The 12,628-nt window shown below is 44.9% G+C and overlaps 2 protein-coding genes across 2 annotated transcripts; one reads left to right on the forward strand and one right to left on the reverse strand.

Annotated features, from left to right (window-relative positions):
- Positions 1-38: 38 nt before the first annotated feature.
- On the forward strand, positions 39-6,797 carry msto1 (misato mitochondrial distribution and morphology regulator 1). Its single transcript, XM_034544776.1, has 14 exons — positions 39-236; positions 1,197-1,326; positions 1,491-1,560; positions 1,868-1,943; positions 2,112-2,169; positions 2,252-2,402; positions 2,613-2,727; positions 2,865-2,999; positions 3,085-3,237; positions 4,009-4,140; positions 4,233-4,417; positions 4,796-4,900; positions 5,077-5,189; positions 5,302-6,797. Exons 1-14 carry the CDS (start codon positions 153-155, stop codon positions 5,556-5,558), a joined length of 1,764 nt encoding a protein of 587 aa, XP_034400667.1. The 5' UTR covers positions 39-152; the 3' UTR covers positions 5,559-6,797.
- srsf4 (serine and arginine rich splicing factor 4) lies at positions 6,574-12,336 on the reverse strand. Its single transcript, XM_034544778.1, has 6 exons — positions 12,107-12,336; positions 10,392-10,669; positions 8,917-9,023; positions 8,320-8,534; positions 8,014-8,091; positions 6,574-7,544 (listed from the first exon to the last, which is right to left on the reverse strand). The coding sequence occupies exons 1-6, from the start codon at positions 12,211-12,213 to the stop codon at positions 6,995-6,997; spliced, it is 1,335 nt and encodes a 444-aa protein (XP_034400669.1). The 5' UTR covers positions 12,214-12,336; the 3' UTR covers positions 6,574-6,994.
- Positions 12,337-12,628: the final 292 nt, after the last annotated feature.

Consider the following 12,628-nt stretch of genomic DNA (forward strand, 5'->3'; position numbering starts at 1 on the left):
CACAGAAGCTCCTTCGTTTGAGGCACAACGTCGCGTTAGGTTGTTGCGGTTGTCAGTGTTGTCATTTCCAAAACCGATGTGCCAAACATGTTCACCATGCTCGAACTTATCGACGACTTTACATTTGATCCCGATTGTTGATTTCCGCCACGATGAGTAACGTTTGTAGAGAAGTCATCACGCTCCAGTTGGGACACTATTCCAACTTTGTTGGGACTCACTGGTGGAATTTACAGGTAAGCGGCTAAGCTAAGCTAACGTTAGCTCCGTATGACTTCAGGGAGCAGCGTGACTCAAAGCTGTGCTCCAAGCTGCACCCTGGGGTCTTTTCCAACAGACCGAAGACACACGGCGCAATGAAGCTGCCCCACAACGATCACGGTAGCCACCGGGCTTTGTGATGCTAACGCTGCTACTTGTCGAATCTGAAGTCAGCAGTATATTTGTCATCAGATTATTTTTTGACCGAAATCGGCGAGATTCTCTGGTAGAATAAAACCCCTGTTCCTGATAAACTGGATTATAAAGTGTTCCTTCATGGGTTGAGAACATTCTCCCATTTCTTAAGCCAAATAAACGATCTCAGAATCATCTTTGAAAAGCTGCATTTTCACAAAGCTAAACAAAAATAATCTGTTTTTCTGAACTCATAATGAAACGAAGAAAAAGAGACACTACAACATATGATGATTTTATCATTCATCAAACTACCCGACGATCTATAGAGGAGATAAAAACACAAAACATATATATGAACTGCGGTAATATTAATACAGTGGCCTCATATAATGGTGAAACACTGAATACTTATACCTCTATGTACTTTTACAAGTTTCTGAATGTGTGCATTTTACTTTCATTAGTATTCTCACCGTTGTATTTTTACTTGTAGTAAAGGATCTGAAAACGACATCATTGTGTAAATGCACAATACACAGCCCAGCCAACACATGAGACAATGCTGTACTGTGGCAGCAATACTGATGATGATGGAAGCTATCAAAAACAGAACATATAAATTGTACACAATAATGTAGTTTCTCTGTCCATTTGTTTTTGTTTTTCATTTTCTTTTCACTGTTGAGAATACTAAGCCGTTTTAATGTGTTGATGCAAATTAATGAATACAATGGAGGTTTTGTGGTATAAAAGAAAGAAAGAAAGAAATTATCATCACAGTCTGTGTCTGCATGCAGGATGCGTCTTTATCGTACGACCCAGAGACGCCACCGAGCGAGATCCAGAGCGACGTCCTGTTTCGTGAAGGACGGACAACGGGCGGACATGTCACCCACACGCCTCGCCTCATCGCACTGGATCTCAAAGGTAACTTCTTCCCGTCACACATGCTTTTTTACATTTTTATTTTATGTACGGTTTCATGTACTAGTTTAAATACATAATGAATAGTTCTCTGTGTTTTGGGTTTTCGTTAGTTGGACTCAGGTCCAGACAGTAACTTGGGTGTGTCTGCTGCTTGCCTCCAACAGGAAGCCTCCGGACTCTACGGCAGGAGGGAAGTCTGTACGACGCCGGCAAGGACACCTCCGCTGTCACATGGTGGGTAACAGCCTCTGCACGCCCACACGTGTACATATTTAAGGGCCCAAGAGAATTACAGGTGCATCACTTGTGGATTATTATTATTATTATTATTATTGCACCTTTTTTAAACATTAAGCTTTTGCTCGACTCTTTCTGTTCCACCTTTGTTTTTGGCCTCATGAAAAAGACACCGTAAGAACGTAATGAATAAAACCCACATTGATGGATGTGTCCATTATTACATTATTTTTTTTTAACACCGATATTGAAACCAAATATTTGGACAATTCTTTGTCTTTTTTATTTTTATGTAAAAAAATAGGGAGGGAAGCCTCATGAAAGTCAAAGAAAGTCCGGCTCAGAAGAACTCCTTTCTCGAAGATCTGGACAGGCTGGATGTGAGTATTTATGGTGACGCAGGAGACTTTCCTTCACAATATTGTCTTGACACAGTGATGATGCCAAGCCAGTTATGATAACGGGGATTGAAGGTGTGTCTTAATCTAGTATGAATCGTATAATACATTACTGTAATTGTAACAGTTTATGGTTTTCCTTGTCTCCAGAGAGGGGAGATCCTCGCTGAAGATGATTTGTCCTCCAGTCTCCAGCCTCAGCGCTCGGGTAAGAAAACCCTCAAGGAAACATCCTCAAGATTTAGTGTCACACGTAAGCAGCGACCATTCTAGAAACTCTCCCCCCACAGGTGCACTGCGCTTGGACACCGTGAACAGCCAGCTGGCTCGAGTCCAAAAGGGCTACCGGTTGGAGGGCAGCGTGAAGGTGTGGTCCGACTTCCTCAGGATCCACCTGCACCCCCGCACCGTCTCCGTCATCCACCAGTACAACCATGACGGGTGAGGTCCTACTTCCTGCACTTTGTTTGGCAAAAATGAGGGATGGGAATGTTCCTGCCTCCAGGGCAAAGACCAGCTCATGCAGGAACTGTGTTTCTCCAGTAGATGTCGGGCTTCACACAGATTTTGGCCGGTGGTCATCTCAAAGTCTGCTTGCACTTAATCCACCACGCTTCCCAATAAACTGTGACGTCTCTTATTTGTGTGCAGGGAGGCTCACCGTCTGGAGGCCTTCGGCCAGGGGGAGGCTCTCCTGCAGGGGCAGGTGCTCGAGCAGCTGGAGGACAAGCTGCACTTCTTTGTAGAGGAGTGTGACTACCTTCAGGTCAGTGTTTTTTTCTTTTTCTTTTTTCCGTTTCTCCATTATATTAAAATATATATATTTCCATTTAAACTTCCCAAGCGCTCCATCTTCAGGTAAACCGTTGCTGATGCATTACCTCGCGCCATTTCTCACCTCAGGGTTTCCAGGTCTTCTGCGACCTGGCCGATGGCTTCGCCGGCCTGGGGTCGAAGGTCACGGAGATGCTGCGGGACTCGTACGGCGGACGAGGCATCCTGACCTGGGGGATGGCGCCCGTCAGCCACCCGAACTCGGTGAGTCCCGGTTGCTCCGGTGGAGAAAAGCAGGACGCGTCGTGAGCGGGCTTCTGTACTCATTGTGTGCGTCCCGCTCAAGCAGACCCCCATGAAGGAGCTCTACCACGTGTTGAACGGCGCGCTGGGGGCGGTCCACATGGCCGACCACAGCTCCTTCTTCTGCCCGTTGACACTGCGCGGTGGACTGGGGAGGCGGCCCTCAGCTCCCACAGCGTTCCCCCACCTAAATTATGATGTGAGCTTTTCTTTATTATTTATTCTCTTTTTAAATCACTCGTTGTTGTTATTATTATTATTATTATTATTATCAGACTTTCAAAGATATGTTTAGTGGTCATTTAACTGGTGTCAGAGCTTTCCAATGCCTCATTGTGACATTTGTATTCGACTCTGTTTGAATTACATTTAATTGAATGCACGGTGGTGTAGTGGCTAGCACTGTCGCCTCACAGCAAGAGGGCCGCGGGTTCAATTCCCGGTCGGAGCGGTCCTTCTGTGTGGAGTTTGCATGTTCTCCCCGTGGCAGCGTGGGTTCTCTCCGGGCTCTCCGGCTTCCTCCCACAGTCCAAAGACATGCTGCAGGTTAATTGATCTCTAAATGTCCCATAGGTGTGAATGTGAGAGTGAATGGTTGTATGTCCCTACATGTGCCCTCGATGGACTGGCGGCCTGTCCAGGGTGTCCCCTGCCTTCGCCCTATGTCAGCTGGGATAGGCTCCAGCGCCCCGCGACCCTAATGAGGATAAGCGGTATTGAAAATGGATGGATGGATGGGATGAATGCATAAATGAAAGAGAAAACATGATGAGAATAAAAAGAAGCCTCTCTGAAGTAGCGCACCACACGGTTATTAGTCTTTTGAATTAAATGTTGTTTTAAGATTCTGAGTTAAGATTGTCATGTTAAAACTCAGCATGAATGTGCATATATATATATATATATATATATATATATATATATATATATATATATATATATATATATATCTGATCTCTTCTCTTCTCAGGCCCATCTGTGGTACCACTCCAGCGCTGTGCTGGCTCTGGCCCTCGATGCCCTCACTTTGCCTTACAGGCTGAAGAAGGACAGCGTCCCCATGTGGCAGGTGGCCGACTCCCTCGCTGTTTCTGGCAGAAAGGTGACCCCCCTTCCCCTCCTCCCGCTGCCGGATTGGCCCCACTATTTGTTTTGTTCAAATAGAGGAGCCTCTAGTGTGATTTGAAATCCTAGGTGGTGGCCGCTTATGGTGCCGTCCCCGTTCCCATGATGCACGGCGGCTCTCTCCCCGACGCCCTGAGCACCTGCGCGGACGCGTTGCCCTGGAAACCTCTATCGGCTTGCCCCGAAGCCGCCGACGGCCGCTGCTACGGCCAATGGGCGACACTCAGAGGCTTTGAGGGACAGAGGCTAGTCAGGTGAGAAGATTCTGAACGCATGAATAATGCACCACACGTTCACATTTCACTTTTAGGCTTTTCTGAATATTCATTTTGTATTTCTCCTACTTTTTATGGTTCTTATATCCTAAACCTTTTTTTCAACAATATTACAATTATTATTATTCCTAATTTGTATCTTCATTTTTGGGACTTTTTATTGATTTGTTTTCTGTTTATAGCTGAGTTTGTGCTTAAGAAAGGAAAAAAAGCATTAGGGATAAGGGCCGTTTAAAAGGTGCTTAACAACGTTGAGTTTACATGTACAGAAATGGCACAAAAACAAATAGTCAGTGAACCAAAGACATCTAAGGAAAAGGACCTCAAACCCCCCATATCACCTTTACTGTGTCGCAGCTCTTTGGCTCCAGGGACTCAGCCAGACAGTCCTCTGCACGGGCTCCACAGCGGGGAGGACGTCCTGGAGTCCTACATCCGATCTTTCTATCCGACGTCTCCTCTGTGAGTCCCCCCATCGTCACTTGTTTTGGGATGTGTGTGTGTGTGTGTGTGTGTGTGTGTGTGTGTGTGTGTGTGTGTGTGTGTATATATATATATATATATATATATATATATATATATATATATAATTATATATATATATAATTATAATCCAACAATTCTCCCTCCCTCTACAGGGCTCTGCAGTTGGTGTCGACGCCCAGTATGCTGACGCCACCGTTCCCTCAGATATTCAGTCAGTCCCTCGGCGCCCAGGGCTTCCTGCAGAGCCGGTCTCCTCCGCCTGGCTGTAAGCGTTTCTATTTAACTTTACTCTGTTTGTAGCATAACACAACTTTTTCTTCAACTTTTGAATTATTGCTTACTCTTTTTTTTTTTTTTAACCCCACCCATCTCTGCAGCCCGGGCCCCCGCGGTCTCCTCAGCACCCGTCATGACGTCCTTCCAGTCGGGCCCCGCTGTCGGCTCGTGGCTGTCGGAGCTGCATCGCGGTGCTAGTGCTCTGGACATCCACCGCGTGGCCCCCAGCTTCCTCTCCCAGGGGCCCGAGATGGCCGACTACAGGGAGGCCCTGGAGGAGCTGCGCCTGCTCGGCCGGTGTTACCGCGACGACAGCAGCGGGGTGACGCACACCTCCTCAGAAGAGGAAGACGACTGACGTCTCGTGGATTGAGCTGGAAAGACTGCCGGCATCAGCACGCATGCACTGAAGGACACGCTGACAGAAAGAAGCTGGAATATTAAAAACTCTCTCAGCAGTGATGGCTGTAGCCTCATGTGACTCTGGACTGATTATCTGTAACCGTTTTATTCGACGGATGTGCTATAAAATGGCTGCGTTTACATTGGGCCGCTTGCCTCGCCCGTTTTGGGCCACCAGTTGCTCCGACCATGAATTCATAGCAGTGTTTGAGCGTAAAGACAAGTTTACCCCGGTAGAAGCAACTTTGGTTTCAGTGCGCTCCGATTGTGGGGTCCATTTGTTCCAACCCATTTGGTTCTCTATATAAAGGCAGATCAGATGACTCGTTAACGGTTCCAATACTCGTTGCCCGCTTTATTTGGTGCTCTGGGAGCGACACATCTGGCTCAGCGCGAGAGCTCAAGTTGTGGATTCTGATAAAGATGTTTTCATTGCTTGCAAATACTTGTTTTAATTCGATTGTTTTTTCTAATGTCAGCCCATCAACTATATTAGAAATGGCTTAATATCACTGCCTTAGATCTAAACAAGACTAGCTCACCTCATTACGGTGTTATATTATGTATATAAAATGGAAGAAAATGGCCAACAGAAAAAGCTAAATGCCAATTTTATATTAAATGACCCAGCAACCACAAATGCTTTGTATTTTTACTTGACAGTTGCATAGTTGGAAGACATTTTAGGTGTTTAGACAGCCAAAGACGATTTTATTAACAAATACCATAAAAAGGTCAAACAATTGCTTTAAGTCCCCCTTTCTGCTCTTACTGAAGTACATCTACCAAAGGTCATTTTCTGAACGAGCTGGACACTTTAGTTTAGGTTGCTAAACTGAGTAAATAGTCTTCTTTGGGACTCTTCTCAGCCACAGACCTCAGAAATCTGTGTAGACATTTGCTCCAACTAAATATAAAAATACTAGAATATCACACCAAAGCTGGAAACATAATTGACCAAAACTCAAATCCAATGACAAATGTAGAACAGGTGTCTTTTAATCTGAAATAAAATGATACAAGGATTTCACAAAAAAGGTGAGACGGTGGAATTCTTTCCCACCCGGCATTTTGACTAAACAGTATGCTTCTACATTTGATTAAAAAAGGCTAAGACACGCACCATACCATCATTTAAACTTATAAAACTGAGATTTGCACCCTGTTATCTTACAAACAACCCCATACGAGACAGCTCTAATGAAAAAATATGCAGAGTAAAAGTCAAATGAAATGGAGTAGCGTGTGCATAAAAGACGTCGAGTGCCTGATCATCTACAGCTATTTATCAAAAAACGGGGAGGCGGGGTAGTGGGGGTGCAGGGAATGTAAATGGGGGCGGGGGGGAGACACTGGGGTAAGGGCGCAAGACAAAACGGTTCAAAAACTGAACTACGAGCGGGAACGGGAGCGAGAACGAGATTGGGAGCGGGATTTGGAGCGAGATTTGGAGCGAGACTCTGAGCGCGAGGCGGAGCGGGAGCGGGCTTTGGCAGGGGTGGGGGAGCGGGATTTGGACTTTGATTTAGACCTGGCTCTGGATTTAGATTCGGCGGGGGAGTGTGAACGAGAGCGGGAGCCCCGCTCGACCTCGCCTCCCTCGTCGTCGCTCTTGGGCTGCTCGCGGCCCTTGGAGCCGGATTTCCTGGAGCGATCCTTAATCTCCGATCTAGAGCGGGACCTGGAGCGAGAGCGAGACCTGGACCGGGAATCGTCCTTCTTGTTCTTCTTCTCGTCTTTCTTAATCTTTTTACTTTTGGGGCTACGACTCTTGGGGCTGCGACTCTTGGGGCTGCGACTTTTGGGGCTGCGACTTTTGGGGCTGCGACTCCTGCTCCGCTCCTTGTTCTTCGGAGCGCCGTTGCTGCGCTCTTCCTCCTCTTTCTTGCTCTTGATCTTGTTCTTCTTGCTACGAGATCGGCTGCGGGAGTTGGATGCCGCCCTGTGGACAAAACCAGATAGAACTTTGATTCCTTGCTGTACACAAAATGTTTCACTAAAAAAAATGTAACTAACGCCACCACACGGATAATGTTTTACTTGACTGCCACAGTCAGCCGTTTATATGGCAGGCACACAAACCATCAGGCGACAGAAAGACCAAATTAAACAGCTGTAGATATCAGGCTTCTACTTGCTGTCAGCAGCTGCAGGTGCAACCATCATGGAAATCTATTCATAGGAACATATGCTCTCTTCTTACTAACTGGAGCGCCAACATCTTTAATTGGGAGATCGAATGCAGTTTGGACTCCGCAACTGAACAAGGATGTGCATGATTCTGTACCAAGAACAAACTAATCTAAAAGTCTGCTTTTTCAAGTTAGTTCATCGGTTTATTGGCGGTTCCATCCGACAGAAAAGCCGTGTGTTAAGCAAAATATCCCCTCTTGATAGTTTGGATTTCTCACCTGGAGCGGGAGCGGCTGCGACTGCTGCTCTCACTGCGGCTGCGGCTCTTGCGAGACCTGCGGCTCCTGGAGCGGGACCTGAGAACACACATAGCAACAATTAGCAACAACTACATCACCGGCGGGAATGTCCAATGCCGTTTGCCTCGCTAGACCAGCTCCGCCCCCTTTTAGCCCTCCGACCATGCTCCTTTCTCCAAAATGGGTTCAAGTCCAGTTTAAATCCCAACACATTGCACTACATTCCCTCATACTACTGCTATATTCAGAAACATCAACAGGCACCAGGAAGCCATGTGGGATTACCTGGAATGGCTGCGGCTGCGAGAATAAGAGCGCTTGCGTCGGGCTCCGGGGCGGTCCTCAATTAGCCGAATCTTTCTGCCGTTCACCTCAGTGCCATCAAGCTTCTCCAGAGCCCTCTTCATGTCAGAGTAGAGCCTGAACTCGATCACCCCCTCGTTCCTCCGGCCCTTATGGGTGTCAGCGTAAGTCACTTCCCCTGCCTGCCTCATGTAGTCCTTTAGGGAGATGGAAAACCACAGCAGGGGAAAAGGGATGACTTTAAGGACATGCTCAGTTCAGAAGAGAAATGTACAACATGGTGACAAACTCAAGGCGGGGAGGGGAGAGTGAATGCATTTGCATGGCCATCTTAAAGTTTGTCGTTGTGTATTTTTTTGTTACGGGGGACCGTTGTTACTCTGTAATATTCCATTTCAATATTCTTTGTCAACGTTGAGGAAACGCAGCATCAAATAAACACAACTGTTTGAGTACATCACGTTAAACTGTCCGGGTAGCTTGTGCATTTATATCTCTAAATATATAGTTCTTTGTGCATTACATATTGACTTTTAGACATTAGCTCCTTAGCATTTGAAGAAAGAAAAAGTGTCATACCTTCAAGTCCTGCCAGCTGCAGCGGCTGGAAAGATTCTCAACAATGAGCCGATAATCTGTCCTTATAGGTGGACCATATCTGTCTCTTCCCCAGCGCCCATATCCACCTTTTAAGGTAACAAGGAAAGGACAGAAATAATGAGGACCAAAAAGAAACTGTGATAGTGCATTAATACTGAACTCCAAGCTACAGACTACAAAATATATGGGAAAAAGGAAACAAGGGAAAAAGCAAAAAGGTGAAAAAAAAAAAATTGTTACATCCTACCAAAAAATAAAAAAACAATTCTACAAAATAAAAAGTGTACTTTAAAGCCTAAACCTAACATGTGTAGCTTATTCAATTTTGATTTTTTTTAAAGTGTCAATATGCCTTTTTTCTAAATAAGAAAATAAGTCAAAAATATATCTGATCAAGGAAGTACTTACGGTGAACTAAAGCAAGTTTTTAAGCTATCTTATCTAACAACATTTCACAAAACATGTTCTTTTTTTCAGGCACCTATAAGAGCTGAACCCACATCTGTTCCTAACCCCATGGCATCCTCACCACCCGGCCTTGGCCTAATGGGAAAAGCGGTCTTCATTCACAATGGCTCCCTTTTTTGGTCTGCCCTGGGGCCCAGAATGGTCAAACCACACTCTTGGAAAGGGGGGACACCATGGCCAGCAATAGGGGCAGGCAGTCAGCAAAGGACTCTTTCAATTAAAACATTGAGGTTCTTTGTTAAATCTTTACCTTTAAATTGACAATCATTTTTAAAATAAAAAACGGAATAAGACATTTAATATGATACAAGATATTTAACAATCAAATAGTTTAAGTTTACAGTATTCAAATTAAGACATGTATATCCTTTCCATCAGTAAGCCCCATCACATATAACTTTATTTTCAATCGATCAAATTGTAACCCAAGAAATCTTTCAAGTCATTGGTGGCTCTGGTGCACACAAATTTGATCATGTCATGCACTGATGTGGAAATCTCTTCCCACGCATTCTGAACTAAAAAAACAACCTGTTCAGTCATAAGGAATGAGATGAGGCATCCGTAGAGCTGGGCAACCGAAGTGTTGCCTTAAGAACGGGGGTGTATAATTTATCATTTTAACAATAAATAATTCAGTGTCTTTATATTCATGTGTATATATTATTTTTTCGTTAAAATTTGGAAAGCAATGCTTAAGTTAAGCATGAGGTTGCTACACGCAAAAAGGAATAGTCAATAGAGACATACAGCTTATTAAACATGGTAATAGATCGATACTCTTTCGGCTGATCCCCAAGGCATGGGGACTGATCAGTTTCAAATCTACAATTTACTAGGACATAAATTGAATGCACATCAGCCACCAAGGACTTAAACGTTTTGCCCTTTGAAATTTAGATCAATGGTTCCCTGTAATGAATGAAACCCCTCATCAAATGACATAATTAATGTGAATGAAACACAATTCTCTCTTGAACACTTACTTCTTCCACCGCCGCCGCTACCACCTCCTCTATCGCTTCCACCTCCTCTGTCGCCACCTCCTCTGTCGCCTCCTCCTCCTCTGTCTCCTCTATCGCCGCCGCCGCCTCCTCCTCCTCTTTCGCCGCCGCCGCCTCCACCACTACCACCATAACCTCCATCCCGACGGGGTCCCTTGGTGTGCTCCACAATGACCCTCTCCCCACACAACTCCTTGCCGTTCAAGTCATACACAGCATCATCTGCATCACGTGGGTCATCAAATTCAACAAACCCATACCTTTATAAAAGAAGAGAACATGTTAAGACCTGGCGACAAAGGATTTGGATGTTAATAATCGAGAGCACAAAAGGAGGATTGGCCGAAGACACCCCACACACACACACACATCCACAAAGCACTGTTAACTCAATAGCAGAAAACAACAAAAAACATTTTCGTCTTGCTGTCCCGTTTACCTTTTAAAAATGTGTTTTTGAGCAGCGGGACCTGGTTACAGATCTCGGTAACAGGTGATGTTATTCGGAAATTGTAAGATTACATCTTCCAAGCTGGTTAATTGGAAAGACAAGTGCGACAAGCTAAGACGATGTAAAGCTCAATGTCTTGAGGACGGGTATTATATTGCTAGTCGGATGCTGATCCAAGGATGTGAGAATACAAGGATTCATCGATTATATCGGCATCAGAAAACTAATCAGCAACAATTGGTTGTTTAAGCGAAACAATCAAAACTCTACCGGTTCGATGTTCACAAAAAATAAATATTTGGAATTATTTTATTGTAAACTATATATTTATGACGGTTTGATTGACAAAGCTAGAGGCACTAATATTCATCTACTTTGGGTTTTGTGGAGTGAATGAAAAAGGATAAAACAGTTCAGACGTGTATTTTAGAGCTTTAAGGATTTGAGTGTTGAATGTGTAGGAATCGTTGCATGTCATTTATTAAAAACTTGAAATAGAATAGAATTTACGTTTGTGAATTTTATATTAAAATGCTTTATGTTCTTAACTGCAGACTTAAAAATAATATGTAAGCGGTAATTAAAAAAAGAACAGCAATAGTTACAGCGAAGGGCATCGTGGGTGAATTATGTGCAAAACCTAACGGACAGCTCAGAAAATAAGCGTGTGGTGTTTCAACATTTAACTGTGCGATGTTACTTCTTATTCACAGAGAATACTGCTCTGCTGAACAAAGACATCTGAACCCGTCGTCTCGAGGCGTGATCGGGACCCGCGTACCTCGGCGGTACATACAGACCTTTTCTTTTTGGCCCGACTGCACGTTGAACGTAGAAAGCGGATCCGATCTAAAAGTTACACGCGATTAAGGCACATGTTTGCACTTGTTTAGTTCGCTGTTTGCTTGTAATACACGCGCCGGCCTGTGACATTGCCACGTCTAACCTTAGCAGACAGTAGCTAGCTAGTTAGCCGTGGCCGCCAAACGCGCACAAGCCGATACGTTAGTAGCGCATCAAGAAGAACAAGCATTAAGCCAAACTAAGACCCTGCGGCGATGCATTACAATATCGGCTGGTTTCATGGGTACATGTATACACAACATACACGCTAGCTAGCTAGCATTAGCAGGCTGCAGCCAACTAGAAGGCCCAGACTGCACGTTATCGTCGCGGTGCAGGCCTGCACCGCGACGATAACGCGGCTTCGCCGACAACGGAAATCGATAAACAGCCTCAACGTTACCCGTTTTTCAGGTCGACTTCGAGTATCTTCCCGTAGCCTTTGAAGAATCTCTCCACGTCCTTTTCTCTGGCCCTGTAGCTCAGTCTTCCGATGTACACCCTCGACATCGTGTTAGCTTGCGTGTGCTAACCTTGCGAAATGTGGGATCCGGCTTAAACCAAACGAGCGCAGAGATGAGGCGCGAGGCTGCAAAGACACATTCACGCGCCCCTTTGATACAATAGGTCGCTGCAGGAGGGGGCGTGTCTTCTCTGTCCTGGGTTCCCTCGGCCTGAGTTCAGGCTCTCAGGAATTTACAAATCAGCGCAAAGTAACATTTAATCAGCTCCGCCTCGAACTTTAATGGGTCGCTAATTATGATTGATTTATATCTGATTCTGAAATGAGCTATTCTAGAAAAAGACTATATTGTGTTTACTTTAATGTTGAATATGGTAAAAGTGGGACTGTACTTTATGGGTAGCTTGTGAATTTCCCCACTGAGATCAATGAAGTTGAATCTGTATATAAAATATGACATCA

This window comes from Cyclopterus lumpus, chromosome 11, assembly GCF_009769545.1.
Source record: "Cyclopterus lumpus isolate fCycLum1 chromosome 11, fCycLum1.pri, whole genome shotgun sequence".
Lineage (NCBI taxonomy): Eukaryota > Metazoa > Chordata > Actinopteri > Perciformes > Cyclopteridae > Cyclopterus > Cyclopterus lumpus.